This window comes from Rutilus rutilus, assembly GCF_951802725.1.
Source record: "Rutilus rutilus genome assembly, chromosome: 6".
NCBI lineage: Eukaryota > Metazoa > Chordata > Actinopteri > Cypriniformes > Leuciscidae > Rutilus > Rutilus rutilus.
Window position 1 is genome coordinate 28940669 of NC_140214.1, and position 24922 is coordinate 28965590.

The following is a 24922-nucleotide window of genomic DNA, read 5'->3' on the forward strand; positions in this document are numbered from 1 at the left end:
GGTAATGGGTAATCTGTAAAAAAAGTGTAATGCTTCTTGTTCTACCATGGAGATTTTCATGCTCGGAGACTCAGACTGTGTTCGATTTACTGATGAGCTTAACTAATCCGCTTTACTCGGGTTTAAGAACAGTAAAGAACAGAATAGTAGACGTATTACCATCCACATACTTTGAAATTAACAAATTTGCAATTAAATCTTCAAAGTCGTGGGTGAAGAAGTGACAAAACTAGAGGAAAAAGGGAAAAAAACACCTATTGTGTTCTAAACAAATGGTGGTTATGTTGTGTACGGTCAGAGCAGTTTGCTAATGAGCGTTTCTTTGAGAACGGAGGGTAGAGTTGATGCAGTCAAGACTGTAATGTAGAAATAAACACGGGAACGGTAGCCCACATCTCATGCCATTTGCAGATGAAGGATGAATCCATAAGGGGGTCAAAGTTTTAGGCAAGCAGTTGTAGGTCAAACTGTTCTGAGAAGAAAGTTCAGCAAGAATCCTCTTCAACTTATGGAAAATAAAGTGCACTTGTAAGCAAATGAACACTGCTTGCCATCCAAGAATGACCTGGATGAATGAAATTGGCCACGTTTTAGCTGTGGCAAGTGACAGTGAAAAGCTATTACTCGATCAACACAGCGATAGATAGTTAAAGGTATAGCGGAGGATTTTTTACTTCCGGGTGGATCACCTATACTATTGGTCCTCCTAATTGTCAATCATTCTGGTGAATCAATCAAACTTATTCAAAAAGTGGAGAGGGCGGGTCTTATCTAAAATTCGGAAAAATCCTCCGCTATACCTTTAATGGATGGACCTGTATTGTATTACATTTTTGTATATTATAAACATAATAAAATGACAGCATGTTTTGAAGTAAATTGAATATTTATTAGAAATGTGTCTTTTTTACAAACTTGATTAATATACAATTATACAAAATGCTTTAAAATGTATAATATACCCAATATACCTTTGAAGAATCAAGGTCTGTGACTCTCTACTTGTATTTTAACTGAATTGACACTACAAAGTAGGTCCCAAATAAGTCTTCGCAGAATTCCACCTATTAAACTGATATTAGTCAATTAGATGCACATTATAATGCAAGCGATGCTATAAAATCCAGGGGGAAAAAGAGGCACATCTGCAAGATTCAAATAGTTCTTGTTAGTTCTACCGGAGTTGTACTTTTATCACTCTTGTGGTTGCCAAAGATTATTATGATTTACAACAGCATCATTATCAGTCTTCATCCAAATAAGCTTTACTTATTGTACAGTATCATTTTTGACATGCTTTGCTTGTGTCTTTCAGATATGTTACTAACTAACTTTCTTGCAGTTACGTTTATGCAATGACCAACAGACTCATATTATAGTAGAACATTACACAAAAGAACAATTTTAGCAAACATTATTTTTTAGAAATTAACTATTCTAGCACCTCTCCACACATTTGGATGAATTTGTGCCACTTTCCTGTTCAACAGACGTGATTTCACAGTTTGGCTTTTCCAGGTGTCAGCTGAAGGTTTTGAAGTTTCATGGCCATTCCCATATTTCCAGTAATCTTTAGTTTTCCTTGGAAAAATGCCTTTAAATAAAGAGTACAAGATTAACAAATTAGGGCTTTACAAATAAGGGTGATTAAAACCATAACAACCAAAACATTTTTGTTACATGAAATAAACGTTAACTTAAAAATCAGGTTACACTTAATTTCGATTGTCCACTTTAGACACTCTACAAACTTTAAGTAACTTTGCGACTACATGTCAACTGACTCTCGTTAGAGTATTAGACTGCTAGGGTTCGGGTTAGAAGAGTAAGTTTTGGGTTGGTATGGGTGTGTAAATGTGTGTTTTTTTTCTTCAGATCTTCTGATCTATTGGATGAATTAACACGAACGGAGACAATGTGAAAACATACGGAGTGTGTGTTAGAAATCAGGAATAGTGAGAGAACATTGTGCTTGGTATGTTTTTCATCTTCAAACCAAACTTGGGTCTTCAGCCGACAAATTTTATGTCCCGTCTGTTTGGCACGTTTCCCATAATGGTTACGCAATAAGTCAGTAGACGGAAAGTAGATGGTCTTTTGTGGCTGTTCGAACACATTCGACCTACACTGTGAAAGCAATCGGGTCAGATGTGTTTTCAACTACCTCTGGAAGTGGTCGAAAGTGGACAAACTCAAAACGTTTTAGACCTTGTTTACACCTGTCGTACACTTGTGATCCGATGGACCAAAACGCTTCTTAATACCAGGTGTGAACAGAGCCATGGTTAGTCAGCTAGTGCTCAGTGCAACATCTGCCATTTTCATTTGTCAACTAAAACTAAAATTATTCTCATTATAACAAAAATGAAGGATAAAAAATACAAATAAAAGTTTATTTTATCACTGCTCCCACAACGTTTCATCTGACCTTTTCTACATTTGACCGTTTCTCCATGTCATGGTGAGCATGATGGATTTGAACTCTAAATGGTTCAGCTTTTCTATTTCGGATTAAACTGAAAACGATTCCCTTTATGGAGGATTACCGTAAAAAGAGTGGCTAATTTTTAGATGAAGCTTCTGTCAAATCCTCTGATGCCTGATGCAGTTCCACAGATGGACAGACATGATAGAGTCAACACAGATGGGTGTGAATCACAGGGTGCAAACATCTCAAAGGACTTATGAAAACAATCTATTTTCCATGCGGAGGAAACATTAGACGCCATTGGCCTAATTTGGAATTGCGTAAAAGATTTCCAGTGTCAATATTCTGTGTCAGGAGGCTTTGTGTATTTTATTGTGTGTGTTTATGTCAAAAGAGATGTTTGGACACGCAACAGGACATTTTTTTAATAAATCTGCAACATAATACTGTGATAGCTAAAGCCAGGTCAAATCAAAGTCAAAGTGACTCCATGTTAATCTTTCTCCATAGAGATTAGTTAACTTTTATGGACTGCACATTACAGGTTAAAGGTCATCTCTGACATCAGACTAATCAGAAAGGCTACATTATGGTGCAAAGACACAACTTTTGATTAAAAATGAACATTGGATAGGTTTTAAAACTAGATTTCTAGAACTTCTCTTTATTCATGATCATTTGAAGGATCTCTGGATAGCAGTGGATGCTGAATTTACAACCCCACAGTTAATTTTAAGTCACATTTTAAGTTTGCAGGCCAAATTGAACATAAGCTTAAAAAAAAAAGCACACCGCAAAAATATTGGCAAGAAAATACCTTTTGGGCTGCATACAAAAACATACAGCGCAATCCGATTCCCGAAAAAAATTACTCTTATGATTCCAGTTCTTTTTAACAAATCAAAAAAAAAAAAAAAAGTGATCAGTGTGGTCTGATTTACAATGAAATGACTCTCATAAATCAGTTGTTTTTAACAGATCAAAAACATACATTGAGTAGCCTGATTCATGAACAAATGACTCTTATGAACCGGTTCTTTTAAGGAATCAAAAACATACAGCGCAATCAGTGTAGCCAAAATCACGAACAAATGACTCTTATGAACCGGTTCTTTTAAGGAATCAAAAACATACAGCGCAATCAGTGTAGCCAAAATCACGAACAAATGACTCTTATGAACCGGTTCTTTTAAGGAATCAAAAACATACAGCGCAATCAGTGTAGCCAAAATCACGAACAAATGACTCTTATGAACCGGTTCTTTTAATGAATCAAAAACATACAGCGCAATCAGTGTAGCCAAAATCACAAACAAATGACTCTTATGAACCGGTTCTTTTAGGGAATCAAAAACATACAGCGCAATCAGTGTAGCCAAAATCACGAACAAATGACTCTTATGAACCGGTTCTTTTAATGAATCAAAAACATACAGCGCAATCAGTGTAGCCAAAATCACAAACAAATGACTCTTATGAACCGGTTCTTTTAAGGAATCAAAAACATACAGCGCAATCAGTGTAGCCAAAATCACGAACAAATGACTCTTATGAACCGGTTCTTTTAATGAATCAAAAACATACAGCGCAATCAGTGTAGCCAAAATCACGAACAAATGACTCTTATGAACCGGTTCTTTTAAGGAATCAAAAACATACAGCGCAATCAGTGTAGCCAAAATCACGAACAAATGACTCTTATGAACCGGTTCTTTTAATGAATCAAAAACATACAGCGCAATCAGTGTAGCCAAAATCACAAACAAATGACTCTTATGAACCGGTTCTTTTAGGGAATCAAAAACATACAGCGCAATCAGTGTAGCCAAAATCACGAACAAATGACTCTTATGAACCGGTTCTTTTAATGAATCAAAAACATACAGCGCAATCAGTGTAGCCAAAATCACGAACAAATGACTCTTATGAACCGGTTCTTTTAATGAATCAAAAACACACAGCGCAATCGAAGTAGTCTGATTCACGAACAAATTATTATAAAAAAATATTTTCAAAATGTTCCATGGTGTAACTATAATTTACAGCATTAGTTGACAGAGAATATCTTTCAAATTGAAGCAAAATGGACATAATAACCAAATTAATCTGAATAAAATTGAATTAAGAGCTTGTGAATCGGAATCTAATTGAATGAAGATAAAAAACACCCCCAAGATATGACGTTCTGATCTCTAGATATGGTTCAGGGTTCATCCTTAAATGTAGGTCTATGGGATTTATTTGGCTCTTTTATCATCCTCTAGGCATAAAAACAGATCATTTAGACATAAATCAGATTATTTAGACGTAAATTGTCAATGTTGATGTAACAGATTATAAATGTTGTGTTGGCCGTATGCATTGAGAAGGCTAAATTAGCGGGCCAGACGAATGGTCAGTGTGTCTGTGGGTCATGGAACAAGGTTTAAGAGGGACTAATCCAGGAAACGCTGGCTCTGTCCCAAAACGCTCACAAACCTTGTTTAGCCCTTAAACTACACTGACCAACTGACCACACAGCAGCTTATCAGAACAGATTCAATGTTCTTTTTCTTAATGAAAAAAAAAAAGCGCAAGATTTCAACAGACCACTGAGAATAAAACATCATTAAAACGTACCGTTTGTGGATTCATTTTCCCCGTCATCAAATTAAGCAGATCTGAGTCGGCCATAGAGATGGTGCAGTCAGCCGTCTTACCTGTGTGGAGAGTAAATCAGACTGTTTGGAAAAATAGAGCTCAATCTATCAAATGACTGCTTGGTGTGTAAAGAAAAATACTATTTACAAAAAATAAAAAAACTGTATAAGTGTTTTTATATGTCCCAACTAAGATGTCTAGCCCATTTAATAGTTTGTGATCGGTAAGATTTTTTTATGTTTTTGAAAGAAGTCTCTTCTGCTCACCAAGGCTACATTTATTTGATCAAAAATGCAGTAAAAACATGAAATATAATTACAATCTAAAATAACTGTTTTCTATTGTAATATATTTAAGAACATAATTTATTGCAAATTATTGAATTTTCAGCATCATTTCTCCAGTCTTCATTATCACATGATCCTTCAGAAATCATTCTAGTATGATGATTTGCTGCTTAAGAAACATTTATTAGTTGAAAACTGTTAATTAGCGAAAACTGTGATGCACCTTTGATAATTGGAAAGTCGAAAAGAACAGCATTTATTTTTTATAAAGAAATCTTTTGTAAAATTATAAATGCCTTTTACTCGTGATCAATTTAATCCATCCTTGCTAAATACATAAATTAAAAGATCTTCCTGACCCTAAACTTTTAACGTTTGTTTTTATAGAAATTTGCAATAATATGCTTTCACTAAGTAGGTTTTTTTTATATAAAAATGCATTTTCTGATAGTACAGCAATACACAATGAGGTGGACCAAAAATCTGAACACACCTGAATCGTTGGTCACCGAGCCTTTGCCATTTTTTACGTCCACAACCCATAATGCTTCACTTCCACCTGGACCATCCTTCACTTTGAAGGCAAAAACAGCTCCAATTTTCTTTACAAACGCCTCGCCCTCCTGTTAAAAATAACGACATCGTTTAATAATTGTGTAGCAAATTGGATTGTTTTCAATTTGCTTTAATAGTGAGAAAATAATGTCAGAAATTGGCTGTTAACAAACAACTCATGAATCAAGCTAAATAACAATGTCACAAAAATAACTGAAATTGCAATATAAATATTCTTGACAAAATAAAATGACACATGCAGATAGGCAAGAATGAACAATGCCTTGTGGCTCTGATATTCCTGGAGGATGTCTAAATCACAGCTCAAATTGTTAAATTGTTGTAGAAATAATTTGATTTAAGATTAAAAATAGTACAGTAACACTGTAAGTGAAGTCATTTTTAATCTTACACTGGTACAAATTATTTCTACAACGATTTAACAATTTATTTTAAAAGTCTTATTTGCGTGAGATCTTCATTCCTGATGAATTACCTCGTGTAGCTTCTTCTCGATCTCCTTAAAGACGGCGTGAGCTTTGAAGCCTTCGAGGTCACTGGACGCGCTGGTGGGAACTGCAGCGATCCGAGAGCTGGGAAAGTTTAGATCGCAAGGTCACCACTGCTCATATATGGTGTGCACCAAGTCCAAAAGTCTAGTTCTAATGTATATAAAAGAACTACAGCATTTAACAAAGTGTGATATTTGACAATATTACATGGAGAGAAAAATAAATCACTTATTGAATACTCTAATAACTGAAAACTTCACATATATATACTCATATAGACTCATATGTACTTATGTAGGAGAAATATAATCTTTTGTACCTTGGATTTTGTACCCACCTTCTGTATGCTTAAACAAACATGTAATAGAGCTGAATCCTACAAGCCTAGACCTTCAAAAGCTAATTGAACTGTTGATTTTTTTTTGTACATTTTCCTATATAACAAAGGCCATGAATACATGATAATGGATCAACTTCAACAAACACTGATATTTTGCAAGTAAACCAAAGGTTTGTATAAACCAAAGATATATACATATATACATATTAAAATTAATAAATGAAATCCTAAATAAAATGTACACTACCATGGGTAAGTAAGAAAAAAAATTATAATAATGAAAGAAATTAATACTTTTATTCAGTAAGGATGCATTAAATTGATCAAAAGTGACAGTAAAGACATTTAAGATTTTACAAAATATTTACGTTTCAAATAAATGCTGTTTTTTTTTACTTTTTTTTTTAACAGATTTCAACATTAATAATAAAAAGAAATGTTACTTGAACACCAAATGAGCATATTGAAGACACTGAAGACTGGAGTAACGGCTGCTGAAAATTCAGCTTTTTCATCACTGGAATAAATTACGTTTTAAAATAAAATAAAAAAGAAAACAATTCTTTTTAATTGTAATAATATTTGAGGATATAACAGTTTTACTGTATTTTTGATACAATAAATGCAGCCCTGAGCCTTCTTTCAAAAACATTTAAAAATCTAATCAAATCCAACATTTTTAAATAGTGGTCTATAAATACAAATATAATTTGGGATTTTGGAAAGTAATTATAAAAACAGAATTATGAATATATAGATCATATGGGCGAGCTGGCTATATCTGGGCCAGATACTCAATGCTTGTTAAAAGACGTGTTAGTTTTAAACATACCTTGTTTCTTGAGGGAAGCCCATCCTGTAGAGAGTGACCACCACTGCTCCACCAAGACCGATGTTGTGCTGCAGGGCGACCTTTGCCCCAGGGACCTGCCGAGGCCCCGCCTCCCCCCTCAGCTGCCAGCACAGCTCTGCACACTGAGCCAGACCTGAGCCGTGAAAACAGGCCAGAGTTCATCCACCGCGCACTCGCTCTGAATCTCACAGCCAGCTGCCTTCTCATTTTCTGTCCTCTAATAATTCAATAAATAAAAACACTGCAAAAAGCGGACCAGGAACTTTCCTGAAGGTCTTTGACCAAAATTTAATTGAATAAAATCTAATAAATAAAAACAATAAATAAGTTTAAATGAAAACTCTCTGAAGATTTGTCATCGGCATACAGCTTCTTGTACAAAAACTGTAAAACATATATTTGGAGAATGCAATAAAAGGTTATAGAAATGTTTGCACTGATCTTGGTTAGGGTGACACCATACTGAATTTCAAACCGCTGAGGGATAGATGTTTTTATAATGGTATGCAAGGTCCTAGAGCACATGTCATTAAAAAAAAAAAAAACAACGTATTATGGAGTTTTTGTCTACTAAGATTAAAGATGACCAATTGGCATTTTGTTACAAACAGTACAATCAATTGAAAACACTGTATTTCCTTCTCTCACCATGTCGTTTTCATTCCTGATAAAAACGCCGCTACCCTGACTAAGGTCTATTGTTGCAGAGTGAAATGTTTTTTTTTTTATAAACTAAAATCACAAATCTTTATGTTTAGTAATTACTTTAAAGTGCCCCTATTATGCTTTTTTGAATATTACCTTCCACGTGCGTAATGCAGCTTTTTGAGAATGTAAAAGGTCTGCAAAGCTCAAAGTGCATTACAAATAAAGTTATTGTCTCCTAAAAGAAAGAATCGATTCTGAACTGCCTGAAACGAGTCGTCAGCAATTCCAGTGTGTTCCGGTCTATGGTCTTCATTGGCTGCCTGCGAACAACGTCTACTTTGTCCCGCCCCCAAACACTGAAGTTGTGGCTGATGTAACGGACGTAAGCCAGTAAGAGCTGTGCATGTAGACCTCAAGCCTTGTTCATACTTTCGCCTGACTCCGCTGACTGCGCACGCTCCTCCCCCCAAAAAAACAGTAAACCTTGAGATTACTACTTACTACAAAATATATGGCTTTGAGAACATGTATACAAGTAAATTAACGAACTCTCAGTTAACATTTTTATTTAGTTTCGTGAACATTTTTATTAAACATGGACCTTTATTTTCATTAAAAGGGCTTATTTCGGCTCGACGTAAGCAACTAATTTAGCGCAAACTGGGTGCCGGTGTGATGAGACGTACATGCTTGGCTAGATTCGCCTCGAAGTCGTGCATCTTCAGAAGCGGAGCCGCGCGTAAAGTTGCAAAAAAATGGCGTGCACGCCGCCACCCGAAACGGGGTCTCGCTCACTCAAAGCACACGACCGCCCACACAGCGATGCCGCCATTTTTGCCGCGCACCTTCTCGCTCGTGCGGACGTGCCGATTATAAACCAAGCTTCACACCCCTGGCCTCAAGAGGCGCTGTGGTCTTTAGCGTCCTTGTTAGCGCCCACGCAGGATACCTCAGTTCAAATCCCGCTCGGAGTGGGCAGAGTAGGACCGGTTACACTAAGGCGTGGAAGAGTTTGGTTCATGCTGCGAAAATCAATTTTGCATGCATTTCCAAAGGATGAGAACTCGGCTCAAATTGATACGGTAAAACCGACGCCATCGTTACTGTTCATATCACTGTATTTCCAAGCTCCGAGGAGGCTCCATAGCTAAAATTAAGATATGGTAATGGCCATTTCATTTCAGACACGCGCTGTAAGGAGTAGACCAATCACAACAGACAGGGCCAGCAGACCAATCAGAGTAGAGTAAGCTCTCAGTTAGGAGGGGTTTATAGAGACCAAGCGTGCCGCAGAAGCCCTGAAAAGTGAAGCCAAAACGTCTCGATCGCCCCCCGGTGACTGGTCCTAGTATAGGTCATAAGCCCCGCCTCCCCGTGTTATTCAACGGGATGTGAGACCAACTAAACAATTAAATACATTTCAAATATCTTTTTTCCAAAGGTGGTTTCTTTCACTTGCTGTCGTTTTTAATCACGCTGATGTAAGTTCAAGTGTCTGTTTCAAAAATAAGTTGGGTTTTAGTTAGTTACGTGATGCTATAAAAACGGTGGTGTAACGTCATGATTGACAGCTGTGATTGACAGGTTCTCTGAGCGAAGTAGTCACTGAAGCACTAACGGACATTTATTTCGGATCTTCGGAGGACTGAGGAGATTGTATTTACTTTATTTTAACAAGCCTCTTGTCGTACAGCAATACATTTTTTAAAAAGTGCACTCAGGGAGAGTGCATTCTGCGAGAGTGAGGGCGGAGCGTTGATTTCGCGGCTTTACTTCCTGCTCACTACTGCGCAGGTCTGGTCCCGAGATCGCTACTGCGCAGACTCAAGTTCCAAGATGTCAGCGCCATATCGGGACATTGGCGGCTTCAGTTCTCACCAATGGAAGAGAGCGAAGGGGCGTCGTCCATCTTTTTTTACAGTCTATGATAGAGACTGAACCTTCGAAAGCACCATTTCAGACTCTTTGAGAAATGAGGACGCATGTAAACCAATTATAGGAGACCTCCAAAACTAAATTAGGAACATAATAGGGGCACTTTAACCAAGAAGTCCAAAAGCTTAACGTAATAACAATGTCTTTCTCTGTGGATTGCATTGTAGTTCTTTTGGAAGTAGATAATGTTTAATAATAATGATGATGGATACCTTCTAAACTTTATGATCTCACACTGTCAAGGTAGGTCAAGACCCCCTGCAGCGCTGGACGGCCGATGACATGACACCCCACCTTAATCCATCGGTCCTGACTCGTGAGTTAACGCTCAGGCTGAGCATTTTATCCTGATGCGTTAAACTGCTTGCACTTTTGCTCATTATCCCCTACAGGATAAGGGACTTAGAATAAGACCTTTTCAGTCAGCCAGTGCAAGCCTGTGACTCCCAACTCCTCACTGAAAAGGTGAGAGTCAAGAGGATCAGGAAAAACTGTCAAATCACTGTAACTGGACATGGGGCGGATCTAGGAATTATTATAAAAGAGATTTATAGGGTGGCAAGGGGGTGGCAACACAAAAGCAATTAGTAATTAGTACTATGAGGGGTGGCAACACAAAAGCAAGCGTCCATGCATAGTTCCTGTGGATTTATGACCTGACATTCACATTCGTTTCCATGAATATGTGAAACAGCTGCATTACCACAAAGTAATCATCTGCTGATTGGGATTTTCTTATTGATTTCATTTAATTTTTTCGCCGGATGGCAAAATGGTCTATTATACATGATGAAAGTGGAGCGGGCAGTTGGAGAATTGGCTCACCAAACAAAACGCAAACCCAGACATATCTTTCTCAGAGGACCTCTGAATTAGCTGGAAAGCAGTAATTTTCCAATTCAGAAACAAATGGAAAAACAGCCAATTTGTTCATGAATTGGGCTACACTTGTTGTGCTGTGTTATTTTTGAGTCACCAAGAACTAGTTCATAGGAGTCATTTGTTCATCGAGCTCAGCACACAAGGACAACCTTTAGAAAGACATGTTTTCTTGGCATTATTTTGCTTACTTTTTTAATGTCATCACATTGAAGCGCCATTGCAGCAGGAAACACTGCTATCATTTATATTTAGTACTGGGATAATTCTACAGTGGAAATTATTTTCCTTATAGGGTGATCCCCGGTAGATCCGCCCCTTGATTGGAGACCACTAAAAAGATGATGAAAAGATTTAGAGGATACATATGTAGGACCAAAGACGAAATCAAGTGAGTTTAACCTTTCCCCCCGGCACTATGTGTGCATGTATGTATGGTTGGATGGTTTAAAGGATTAAGAGTTAGTTAAGAGACGTGACTCCCTCTGCTGGTGGAATGCCACAGTCATGTTTTACCGAAATTGAAAGTGTTTTAGTTAGTCAAAAACTGACAATAACTGTTTTTTATCAATTAATAAATCACATTTATTTAATAATCACCACTCAAATAAAAACTAAGCTGTAAACATTTAAATCGCACACAAGGCCATTTGTATATCAACTTTTTAATTATATAATTATGCTTCTACTCCAATTTGTTGTTGAAATATAACATTTAAACAGTGGCTGTAATAAACACTTGTTTTCATGATAGAAAAAAAAAAACATTCATTAAATAATTAACAAGTAAAATATATGGTAATACTTTACAATAAAGTTTCATTAGTTTAAATTAGTTAACTACTTTGGTTAACATGAACTAAGAATGAACAATACATCCACAGCATTTATGTTATGTTATCGATGTTAATTTCAACATTTACTCATACATTATTCAAATCAAAAGTTGTATTTATTAACGTTAGTTAAAAAATTTAAAGGATTAGTTCACCCCAAAATGAAAATTTCCTAATAATTTACTCACCCCAATGCCATCCAAGATATCCATGTCTTTCTTTCCTCAGTGGGAGAGAAATTATGTTTTTTGAGGAAAACATTTCTGGATTTTTCTTCTAACAATGGACTTCATTGGTTACCATCGGTTTTAAGTCCAAATCAATGCAGTTTCAAAAGTCTTTGAAGTGTTTAAACGGGCTGTACGCGATCACAGCTGATGAAGAGGTTGTTATCTAGCGAAACGATAGGTCAAATAGGTCATTTTCAAATTTTTTTATAATTTATAGACTTTTTACCTTCAATAGTTCGGATTGAGCTGATCAACAAACGGACAGGGAACTACGTCATCACGTTGAAAGGTCGCGCCGGCGCCGGCAATACTATTTGAACTACTATTCATATTCATCAGAATGTTATTCATATACTATTCATATTCATATTCACTGAATACTATTACTATATATATATATAATAGCAAACAATACTATTTGAACTATCCTCCTACGTACGGTCGCATTGTAAACAGTGGGGCGGTACTTCTGCCGGCGCCTGCGTGACCTTTCAACGTGATGACGTAGTTCCCTGTCCGTTTGTTGATCAGCTCAATCCGAACTATTGAAGGTAAAAAGTCTATAAATTATTATTTATTTTTTAAATGACCTATCGTTTCGCTAGATAACAACCTCTTCTTCAGCTGTGATCGCGTACAGCCCGTTTAAACACTTCAAAGACTTTTGAAACTGCATTGATTTGGACTTAAAAACAATGGTAACCAATGAAGTCCATTGTTAGAAGAAAAATCCAGAAATGTTTTCCTCAAAAAACATAATTTCTCTCCCACTGAGGAAAGAAAGACATGGATATCTTGGATGGCATTGGGGTGAGTAAATTATTAGGAAATTTTCATTTTGGGGTGAACTAATCCTTTAACGACTGCATTTTTATTAACTAACATTAACAAAGTTGAATAAATACTGTAACAAATGTATTGCTCATTGTTAGTTCATGGTAGTTAATACATTGATTAATATTAACAAATGAGAACTTATTGTAAATTGTTACCGAATATATAATATAGTGCATAGATGAAATCAATATTGTCAATACAGCCCTAGCATTCACACAGCGGACATGTTTACCAGTCATAGCTTATCCACGTAATGTGCACAAAATAGACACTAACAATTAAATGTCAGCGTTTTGGTCAATGATTATTGCACCTCCAAAACAGTTTCGGCCAAAACCGAATATTCGTGTGCAACTGAAGAGTGCGCTCTACTAGCGCAGTAAACGGCTGACAGGACAGGAAAGTCAGAGGGACTGAGCTGAGAGATGTCACTGGTAGTTCCTATTGTGCTGGGTTCTCTGAAGTAGTCGTGATTCGCCTCTCACGACGTAACATGCTCTAAACACACCTCTTAAGTACGCAGAATAATGAAAGTGGACTTTTTTTTGTAATCACGGGTTTGAACGATTACGTTCAATTAATCGTGGCATCCGTAATCGTAATCCTGATTAGAAATTCGATTGATTGTGCAGACCTAGCATGAACACTGTGCTAAACTTCTCCTTTTGTGTTTCACAGCAGAATCCAATTTAAACAGATCTGGAGTGACATGATGGTAAGTAAAATGATGTCTAATTGTACATTTTTGTGTGAACTATTCCTTTAATGGCATCAGGTGTGTTAGGTAAACCATACCTGTAGCTCCAAGCGGGTGTCCTTTTGAGATGAGTCCTCCACTGGGGTTTATCACCCACTTGCCACCATATGTATTATCACCCCGATCAATAAGCTCACCAGCTTTCCCTACAAATCATCAACAGATCATATCGTCAAAACGCTGCTAATCTAAACTTCTGTTTTTAAAAATAGATGCAAGAAAAGAATGCTTGTGAAGCCGTCCATCTCACCCTCTGGACACAGTCCCAGAGCTTCATACGTGATGAGCTCATTGGCAGAGAAGCAGTCATGCAGTTCAATGACGTCAACATCTGAAGCTTTCAGACCGGAGGTCTCAAAGCACTTCTTAGCTGCAAGGTGGGTCATGTCATAGCCAACCTATAGTGGACAGAGGAAAAAAGAAAACACATTACATTAGAGATAAGACAATTCATAGTTGTCTCACGTTCAACGTTACGTCAGAAGTGAACTGACGAATTGGGATCTCGCCTGAGAGCCCAGTCACCTTTAAATCAAGTCAATGAACATTGCAGAGTGAGATCAGTCACGATCGCTGCCTCACGTGTCTGGGCCGTAAGCACGCTGAGGTGGCGTTCCTGGATGAGTCATGTACCCACTGTGGGAAGATGACCATCGTGATGCTGAGATCGAGACTCGAGTTCCTTGAAAGAGGTGGAGTCCCCTCTGCTATATCCCGCTCTAGTCTCTCTGCCCAGCAGAGAGCTACTTCGGTTAATACACGGGGTCCCATTTGCACACTGTCTGGGAGCCTGGCTAGAGCTCCTCAGCAGGTCTCGCTGGCTCACTCGGACAATCAGACTCGTGTATGCTTCACCTCAGTGGTGGACAAAGATGCCCCTGTCCTGGAGATCACAGTCCTACTGGCGAAGGACGCGATTTTCCAGCCCTTACTTCATCGTACCCAAGAAAGGCGAAAGGTTACTGCACAAGCTTCTGTTCAAGATGTTTACGCGGAAACGCATATTCGAATGCGCTGAACCCCAAAACTGGTTTGCAGCGATCGTGTTTTGTTATTACTCAAACGTGATTGGTCTCTCAGGCGAGATCCCAATTCATCAGTTTACTTCTGACGTAGCGTCTCCATTCCCTCCTTCGGGGAACAGGGGTTACATTAGTAACCTAGACGTTTTCATGTGACGTCACAACCTTATTGGGACGCCCACCTGGCTGTTTTTACATAGAAAACCATTATTTCACCCTAAAATGAAAATTCGGTCATCATTTACTCACCCTGTATTAATTAATTTATTGTACTGAACACAAAAGGAGATCTTTAAGAATGTTGGTAACCAAACAGTTTCAGTTCCCATTGACTTCCATTGCATGTCCATATAATGTATGTCAACAGAAAGCGAAACATTCATTAAACATTACCAACATTCTTCAAAATATCTTCTTTATATACAGAAGAATGTAAGTCATACAGGTTTGGACTAACATAAGGGTTAATAAATGATGACGAAATTTTCATTGCGGGGTAGACTATCCTTTTAAGGAAAAACTTAAAACTCATGACTTTTAAAGTTTTATTAGTGAAGCTTTAGGTCTGTTTTGGAGGTTGAGTGCTGCTCAACAAGATGCCAGTATCAGCTACTCTTACCATTTTTATACAGCTGTTTTCCTCAAAGCTAGTGGTGAGGTCTGTGATCATTTCCTGAGCTATGATCTCTACAGCCTTTTTCTCCAATCCGTTCCTCCTCACAAAATTCTCACTGGCCAGCACTGCAGCTCCTGCTCCATCTGACGTCGGGCTACGGGAAAATACGAGACGATATAAACATCTTACTGTATAACAAGTTACTGTACTGTAGTAATACAAAAGAAAAAAATGTTTTGACATGTAAAATAATAACATTTATGAGTCAGAATAATTACTGCCGTGGAAAGGATTTACAAGCTTTTTAAAAAATAAAACAGAAAATTAGTTTGAACTGGGTTCAGTACATATATTAAGCTCAACCAACAGCATCTGTGGTATTACATACTGTAGGTTACTACAGAAAAAAAGGCAAAATTGTATGGAGGAGTGACACTTGAATGAAATGGATAAGGATTAAATTACCTATTTAATAATTTTTCAATGGAAAAAATTGATATATTCCAAACTTTATTCAATTCATATTTTAAAATGTAGATAAATAAAATGATAAAATAATCAATTAAATCATAAATTGAAAAATATAAATATTTAGTTAAATTATAGTCATTTTAATATGTAGAAACAATAAATAGAATACAATTTCAAATGTAAAACAATAATATAGTGCATTACTATAGAATTTTAAAAGCACATTTTAAATTGTATTCTATGTCAAAATGCCAGATGCAAAACCGATCAACCAATTGGAGAACCAAATAAATGTTTAACTCAATTTGAATAGCCACCACATCTCCCATGAGATAGACAGTCACTGAACAGTAGGAAAGACCAAACTAACTAATTAAATCTGGAACTTTATACTTTCAAAAACCACCAATAAACACACAGACTGCATATGTCTTGTGGCTATACTGTTGAAACAGCATGTATTTTAAAGCTTTTAGATTCACTTTCATTGAAGTGCTTCACTTACAAAGAAAAAGACGAAAAGTATAAATTATGTTTGTGGTAAACACTACCAGTTGTCTATTGAGCTTAACTGAGCTTGAATGCTGATTATCGCCATGCTTAGGTGGATATTCAAACTATGGCAACAACCTCAATCGCCACGGCTCTCAACTTACCAACACTGCAAGAGTGTGAGGAACTCAAAGACCTTCCTGGAGTTAATGACCTGCTCCAGACTATATTCATCCCGAAACTGAGAGTATCTGAGAGTGAACGTGGAGGAGAAGAAAGAGAACAGAAGTCTTTTGTTATCTGGGATAAGGTAAGGAATTATTGCATAGTATTTTCTTTATAACAAGCTGTCGTTAAAGCTTACGGATTATTGGTTGAATGCTTGTGGTTCTTCCAAGCGATTTTAGCAAAATGCTCCGGTTTTGTGCCTAGAGATGACAGACAGACTTCTGTTACAAAAGGAACCAGACTGCAGTTTCCTGGATCAATCTAAAGTCCACATATCACCCACATCTTACCGTACTTCTCCATGTGTTCTCTACCAGCGTTGCCGAACATCTGAGGCGCAGCTGGTGCTGCCGCCATCCCATAACGGTTGATCATCACCTCCATGTGCTTGTCCATAGGGTTGGTTCTGTCCATGTACTGCAAACCCATGAGATGATATGGGACGCTTCATCACTGCTATTATAAAAGAGCTGTGAGCTGTACTGTACCTTTGAGGATAGTGAACCTCTTTCCATCTTCTCAAAGCCCAAGGCAAGAACACAATCAGCCAAACCTGAGTGCAAGATTTTATGTGGATCAGATAAATGCAGTCTTGATGAGCAAAAGAGAATTGAAAAAATGTTTAATATTCCAAACTTTTGGCTGGAAGTCTATTGAAATAGAAACAGTGTTTTTAAATTGTAACAATATTTCACAATATTACAGTTTCACTGTATTTTTCATCAAATAAATGCAGCTTTGGTGAGTAGATGACTTTTTCAAAAGCACCAAACCCAAAACTTTAAAAAACAACTAAACATTCAAAATATTACTATTAAAAAAAAAGTGTATGTTTAATATCATAGCATTTGTTGTGGTATCAAAACTGACATTATCAACCATGAAATTTCATCTTAAAAATAATTATTGAACTCTTAGTATAGTACAGTATAGGCAGGCGCTATGATGAACATCTCACCTCCCTGAACAAGCTGACGGGCCATAAACAGCGCTGTGGAGCCGGTAGAGCAGTTATTGTTGACATTAATTATTGGGATCCCTGACAGACCCAGACTGTGATAAATAGCCCTTTGGCCACATGTCGAGTCACCTGAAGAAATACAGAAAACCCACATTAATCCAACACTGATATCAGATAACGTGTAAGGCATTAAAAAAATTAGTTCACCCAAAAATGAAAATTCTGTCATTATTTACTCACCCTCATGTCATTCCAAACCCGTAAGACTTTTGTTCATCTTCGGAACACAAATTAAGACTTTTTTGATGAAAACTGAGAGATTTCTGTCCCTCCATTGACAGCTACACAACTACCACTTTGACGCTTAAAAAAATTCATAAAGAGATCATAAAACGAATCCATATGAATTGAGCGTTTTAGTCCAAATTTAGTCCAAGACATGATCACTGTATATATGATGAACCAATTTAATTTAAGCTTTTATTCACATATAAACATTCATCAACACAACACAACACAAGCTCAAGCATCTCATGTGTTACGAAGCACATTTGAGCTTCTGCAAGAACCAATGAGGTTCATTCTCGTGTTACGCAGCACGTTTGAGCTTCTGCAAGAACCAATGAGGTTCATTCTCGTGTTACGCAGCACGTTTGAGATTCATCAAGAACCAATGAGGTTAATTCTCGTGTTACGCAGCACGTCTGAGCTTCTGCAAGAACCAATGAGGTTCATTCTCGTGTTACGCAGCACGTTTGAGATTCATCAAGAACCAATGAGGCTCATTCTCGTGTTACGCAGCACGTCTGAGCTTCTGCAAGAACCAATGAGGTTCATTCTCGTGTTACGCAGCACGTTTGAGTTTCTGCAAGAACCAATGAGGTTCATTCTCGTGTTACGCAGCACGTCTGAGCTTCTGCAAGAACCAATGAGGTTCATTCTCGTGTTACGCAGCACGTCTGAGCTTCTGCAAGAACCAATGAGGTTCATTCTCGTGTTACGCAGCACGTTTGAGATTCATCAAGAACCAATGAGGTTCATTCTCGTGTTACGCAGCACGTTTGAGCTTAAGCAAGAACCAATGAGGTTCATTCTCGTGTTACGCAGCACGTTTGAGATTCATCAAGAACCAATGAGGCTCATTCTCGTGTTACGCAGCACGTCTGAGCTTCTGCAAGAACCAATGAGGTTCATTCTCGTGTTACGCAGCACGTTTGAGTTTCTGCAAGAACCAATGAGGTTCATTCTCGTGTTACGCAGCACGTTTGAGTTTCAGTAAGAACCAATGAGGTTCATTCTCGTGTTACGCAGCGCATTTGAGCTTCATCAAGAACCAATGAGGTTCATTCTCGTGTTACGCAGCGCATTTGAGCTTCATCAAGAACCAATGAGGTTCATTCTCGTGTTACGCAGCGCGTTTGAGCTTCAGCAAGAACCAATGAGGTTCATTCTCGTGTTACGCAGCGCGTTTGAGCTTCAGCAAGAACCAATGAGGTTCATTCTCGTGTTACGCAGCACGTTTGAGATTCATCAAGAACCAATGAGGTTCATTCTCGTGTTACGCAGCACGTCTGAGCTTCTGCAAGAACCAATGATGTTCATTCTCGTGTTACGCAGCGCGTTTGAGCTTCAGCAAGAACCACTGAGGTTCATTCTCATGTTACGCAGCACGTTTGAGATTCATCAAGAACCAATGAGGTTCATTCTCGTGTTACGCAGCACGTCTGAGCTTCTGCAAGAACCAATGATGTTCATTCTCGTGTTACGCAGCGCGTTTGAGCTTCAGCAAGAACCACTGAGGTTCATTCTCATGTTACGCAGCACGTTTGAGATTCATCAAGAACCAATGAGGTTCATTCTCGTGTTACGCAGCACGTCTGAGCTTCTGCAAGAACCAATGATGTTCATTCTCGTGTTACGCAGCGCGTTTGAGCTTCAGCAAGAACCAATGAGGTTCATTCTCGTGTTACGCAGCACGTTTGAGCTTCCACAAGAACCACTGAGGTTCATTCTCATGTTACGCAGCGCATTTGAGTTTCTGCAAGAACCAATGAGGTTCATTCTCGTGTTACGCAGCACGTTTGAGTTTCTGCAAGAACCAATGAGGTTCATTCTCGTGTTACGCAGCACGTTTGAGTTTCTGCAAGAACCAATGAGGTTCATTCTCGTGTTACGCAGCACGTTTGAGATTCATCAAGAACCAATGAGGTTCATTCTCGTGTTACGCAGCACGTTTGAGATTCATCAAGAACCAATGATGTTCATTCTTGTGTGTTCCGAAAATGAACGAAAGTCTTACAGGTTTGGAACAAAACATGAGGGTGAGTAATTAATGGCAGAATTTTCCTTTTTAGGCAAACTATCCCTTTAAAACCATGTTGACGTTATAGAAAAATACAATATCTATTACTGACTTAAAAATGACATACCGTACACGTAGCCTACACATGCTTGCTGGATGGCAGTGTAGTTTATTCCAGCATCCGTCAGCGCTCTCTCCCCTGTGCCACAACAGAAATGATTCAAGAACACAAAACATTCAAATTTCTACTGTACAACGAGCTTCATCAACTGCACCTGCTTCTTTGGCCATATCTGGGTAATCGATGTCTCTCGCACCCGGCTTTTCAAACTGAAAAACAGGACAAAAGTATCTTTGAAATATGACACTTTGAAGCTATGTAGTTTAAATAGTTGTCTGGAATTTAAATAGTGCATATTCTGTATTATTGGGACAATTCAAACCTAATAAAATGTATTATACTTACTTATTATTAAAAATGTATTATATATTATTATTATTAAATTAAACATATTATTTATGAAGGGATGTGATATACAAATAATTATGGTTGATTAAATGGAAAAAGTTGAAAAAAAAAAAAAAGTACCACCACTGAATTAATACTTCCGCGTCACTAGGGGCCGCAATAATAATAATAATCATATTTATTCTATCAATGTTACTTTGATACAACGACCGTATGTAACGTTGAGCAGAGCTTTCACATGATTGCGTAAAGCACGTTCATTGTCATTCTGCACAGTAACCCTTGACACATATAATTCAGGGTCATATTTACAGATTATCCTCTTGGCGTTTCTGTGAAAGTCTAAAGGACACTTAGTGCTACAGTTACTCAACAAACAAAGATCAGAGTCACACGCGCACAGTGAATCTCTGATAAGAAACTTTGCATAACGTTAAATCTTTTTTTTAATGGAGATAAAACACTTATTTTGAGCACTAAACCTCCACACTATGTAATATGCCTTTAGCAATAAGGCTAGTTACTGTACAGTTACTAACCAAACACCATGCTAACTGTAATAGTTCAATCAAACATGATATTCGGTGAAACCATAAGATATCAAATACCTTTATACTTTTTTATGAAACTCCAACAGGATTTGCCTGTAACTTTACCACAGTTACACAGTATGATGATCAATCAGTAAGAGCAGCATTACAAAAGCAAACCAGACAATAACATATCGCTAATATAAGGCCAATCAGATGTGTTTACCTTTGTCATTCCCACCCCGATAACAAAAACCCTGTTTCTTGCTGTAGCCATTTTCAGGTTTGCGTTGTGACAGCTCAACTGGACTTCAGGACAGCATGTAGCCTAACTAACAGCAAGCAGCTGGTTAATACACAGACACACACACACACACACACACACCAACCACTGGGTGCAGTGTAGCCAGTGTCACACAGATGGCGATCTATCCTCAGTGATCAGTTAACTCGATATTTACGACAAAAAAAAGTAACAGGTAAAAAAAAAAAAAGACCTGTTGAGGATACTTGATTATCATTTATTGCACCATTAATCAGCTAAAAAACAAACAAACACCTTAAACTCAGCCTAATATGGTTGACTGGTCTTGGCTGGTCTTCCAGCCTGGTCAAAGCTGGGTTCTTCTCCTTTTTTTTTGGATCATTTACCAAAAAACTTTCTTTTCTTTCTTTTTTTTTCAAATAGCCCTGCTATTTATAAAAGGAAATGTCAATGTAGTTTCCACATGCACACAGACAAACAACAACATATAATTCTATACTTTATTATTGTTACACCAACAGTATACTGTCCATCTCACGCATAAAAAAAGTGTTCTTTTACCAACTACACAACACCAATCAAGAGTGTGGTGTAGTCAATTTAAATCTTCACTCAGTAACCAGTCAGTTCTTTTTCACTCTGGCCTCTTTATTGTTTCAGCACTTGATGAATTGATGTGTGACCTCGTAGATCCCCACAGACTCACTGGCTTTCTCGTCGTAGTCTGTCCAGTCCTGAAACATGTTAAAAGAGAGTGTTGTGACCTCCCGAATGAACTGAACAAAGGTGTGAAATGACTGAGAGAATTCTTACCTTCTCTTGCAGGTTGATTTCAGGGAACTGAGAGGAGGTTTCCGCTCCGCTAGCAGCAAAACCAGCCTGCAGAGCAGCAAGATGAATGTTTATGCATTTTATAAAGCTTCTAAAGATCATTTGACTATTAAATAATTATGTAGGGTATCATTCAAAGGTTTAAGGTCTGAAAGATTTTTACATGTTTTTGAAAGAAGTCTTTTATGCTCAACAAGGCTGCATTTATTTGATCAAAATCAAAGTAAAAACAGCAATATTGTGAAATATTATTACAACTTTTCTATTTAAATATATTTTAATATGCAAGTTATTCCTGTGATATATACACTGCCTGGCAAAAAAATTAATAAATAAATAAATAAATTCACAGTACAACAATGTACAGTGCATCAATGTTTGGTCAAGATCTTGTATTGACAATGCAAGAGTCCAGCACTCTGTAAAGTCTCCTCCAGCACATCCCAAAGACTTGCAATGAGTTACGGTCTGGATTCAGGTGCGCCAATTCATGTGTGAAAATGATTCTTCATGCTTCCTCCCAACCATTCTTTCACAATTTGAGCCTGATGAATCTTGACATTGTCATCCTATGAACAATTGGCCATGATGTGTCTTACTACATGTTTGTTTAAGAAATTAAAAGCTACACATTCCATCAATTAGGGTTAGAAGAGCTATTGCCAAACATATTACATGCTAGAAACATCATAATCACTGCAATAATGATCCAATCATTGACTTTTGGATTGAAATCCAAACAGCAACCTTTTTTTGGTTGGGCAGTGTATATAGAGATCGCTAAGACATGTGACCAAATGGGCGGCAACCTCTTCAGAACGCAAAGAATTATGGGTATGTTTGGCCAGGCTGGCATAGCAGGCAAGTGTTCTGGCATGAAAATAATGAAAAATTAGCGTGAAAAACAGAATATAATCCTACAAAATGCAGGCATCTTGAACACTGCGTTCTTCCCTCCATGCAATGAAGTTTGGCGCCTTATGTTTGTGCCGCGGATTCCCAAAATGCTTTGCGTTCACCACTGGGAATATGTCATGATGACGTCACATTAGCAATCCTTATACACACTACTTAAATACTTGGAATATCTCACTTGAGGTTGAAAATCGACTGGTTCCAGGCCTCGACACTCAAACTGCACCATTGTCTTAAACCTTTCACTGTCTTCTACCTACAGGAGAGAACATACATATACCAGCATGACTGAGCAAAAAAAAAAAACATGAACATATGCAACTGTGAATATTCATATGCAACTGCATCCTTCACTTGGTACAATGTGGCTTTTGAAGTAACAAACAATCCTCAAACTAAATGTAATCTGCCTTACTTACATTGTAAGGTGTAATTGTGTCCCTCAAGATATCTGGAAACAGTAAGACATCCAGTTAAGGTCAACCCATGACACAACCAAAAATGTAGAAACAACAATAAAGAAGATATTATGGTGCAACTTATCTGGAGATTTGGCCCATACGGAAGCATGTTTTCAGCACATTTACTAGCTAGAAGGTTGGTTACCTATTGAGTTTTCCCGAGAACAGAGTTTGCACTTCTGCACCATGCTAGCACTCCCTCGTCCTCCTTTCAGTGGCATGCTGTCCTGAAGGGAGGGAAGGGCCAGCGATCACAATACAGATCTTGACATTTATGTACTTAAGCCATTTATTAAACATTCTACAGCAATTTTTCATACAAAGTCACACAAATGCAAAATCGTGCTTGTATCAGTGAGATTTGGAATGAATAACATCTTATTATCTTATTATTTTTTTAATCCTACGGGTTTGGAACCACATGAGGATGAGTAAATGATGACAGAAGTTTCATTTTGAGTTAACTATTCAATTCCATATTGTCCCATTTATCACAGTATCATCACTTTTCTATTATGTTTTATGCATTTTTTTTTCAACAGAAAGAAACTAGAAAATAAAATCAATAAATGTCAATGAATAACTTTCATGATTCAATGCAGTATTCCATAAAATATTGAAAAGGAATATGCAGTTAACATTGTAATTCCCCACATTATATTTCTCACACTTTGCAACTTACCAGTAAGGTGATGTACTGCCATTTATCCGACACCTCACCACAATTCCCACACTTCAGCTGCAAAGACAGGAGTCAGTAATTAAAGGGATAGTTCACTCAAAAATGAAAATGTTCCAAACCTGTATGAATTTCATTCTTCTGCTGAACACAAAAGAAGAAATTTTGAAGACAAAATGTTCCATAACCTACTATGGAAGTCAATTGTTCAACTGTTCAGTTACCGACATTCTTAAAAATATCTTATTTTGTGTACAGCAGAAGAATGAAATTCATACAGGTTTGGAACAAATTTAAGGGTGAGTAAATGATGACAATTTTAAATTTTGGGTGAGCTATCCCTGGGTGAGCTATCCCTTTAAATTACGTCATTATACACACATGGCCACTGAAAACTTCAACACTATTAAGAATGATCAGTATTCATCACATTTACGAATGATTCTAAACATGTAATGTAATTATATATGCTGAAAAGTTAGTTATTTCTCAATTTCCATTAAAACAGTGAGCAACTAAACACACTGCTGCATTCTTTCTAGCAGCGACATGAACACTTTACCTTTAAATACCAGCGGAAATCATCCCCCTCCGGCCTCACGTTCGTTACATTCTCCAAAGTCGCTTTAAACTGCAACCCAAATTTCTACATGGACAAACAGAAATAGTTAGAGGAGCAACAATTCACTGGTTTTCTATTAAATGCAAGTATGCACTGCTTTCACACATACCCCCATATTGAGCCATGCTCTACGTCATCCAACTGCGCATAAAGACTGCGACAGATGCCACGACAGCTGCTCCGCCTAGCGGACATGTGTGGTATTACATGCATGAAACGATGGAAGAGAGGTGTACAAAGAACCAGTTTAATTTTTATAGTTTTATTATTTTATTCCACCACAACATAGTGGGTTAATCGTCAAAACCAGATATAAATAAT

General features: G+C 37.5%; 2 protein-coding genes across 2 annotated transcripts; both read right to left on the bottom strand.

Moving 5' to 3' along the window:
• Positions 1-867: 867 nt before the first annotated feature.
• On the bottom strand, positions 868-21227 carry scp2a (sterol carrier protein 2a). Its single transcript, XM_084412523.1, has 16 exons — positions 21055-21227; positions 20105-20159; positions 19957-20028; positions 17525-17656; positions 17055-17119; positions 16857-16983; positions 16703-16766; positions 16503-16589; positions 15379-15529; positions 13988-14135; positions 13776-13883; positions 7595-7748; positions 6407-6503; positions 5849-5978; positions 5048-5127; positions 868-1594 (listed from the first exon to the last, which is right to left on the bottom strand). Exons 1-16 carry the CDS (start codon positions 21103-21105, stop codon positions 1499-1501), a joined length of 1617 nt encoding a protein of 538 aa, XP_084268649.1. The 5' UTR covers positions 21106-21227; the 3' UTR covers positions 868-1498.
• A 101-nt stretch (positions 21228-21328) lies between these two features.
• On the bottom strand, positions 21329-24801 carry czib (CXXC motif containing zinc binding protein). Its single transcript, XM_084412531.1, has 8 exons — positions 24711-24801; positions 24542-24625; positions 23983-24039; positions 23446-23527; positions 23259-23290; positions 23018-23095; positions 21907-21972; positions 21329-21827 (listed from the first exon to the last, which is right to left on the bottom strand). Exons 1-8 carry the CDS (start codon positions 24714-24716, stop codon positions 21750-21752), a joined length of 483 nt encoding a protein of 160 aa, XP_084268657.1. The 5' UTR covers positions 24717-24801; the 3' UTR covers positions 21329-21749.
• Between the last annotated feature and the right edge of the window lie 121 nt (positions 24802-24922).

Bases quoted from the DNA above. Each gene is read 5' to 3' on its own strand.
- scp2a (XM_084412523.1), bottom strand. From the start codon at position 21,105: ATGGCTACAGCAAGAAACAGGGTTTTTGTTATCGGGGTGGGAATGACA. The intron at 7,749-13,775 runs GTATGGTTTACC...TTCACGGCTCAG, and splicing joins ACACCCGCTTGGAGCTACAG to GTCTGGCTCAGTGTGCAGAG. The intron at 6,504-7,594 runs GTATGTTTAAAA...AAACTTTCCCAG, and splicing joins GGCTTCCCTCAAGAAACAAG to CTCTCGGATCGCTGCAGTTC.
- czib (XM_084412531.1), bottom strand. The intron at 23,291-23,445 runs GTAACCAACCTT...TACTGTTTCCAG, and splicing joins TTCTCGGGAAAACTCAATAG to ATATCTTGAGGGACACAATT. The intron at 23,096-23,258 runs GTAAGTAAGGCA...TCTCTCCTGTAG, and splicing joins ACACAATTACACCTTACAAT to GTAGAAGACAGTGAAAGGTT.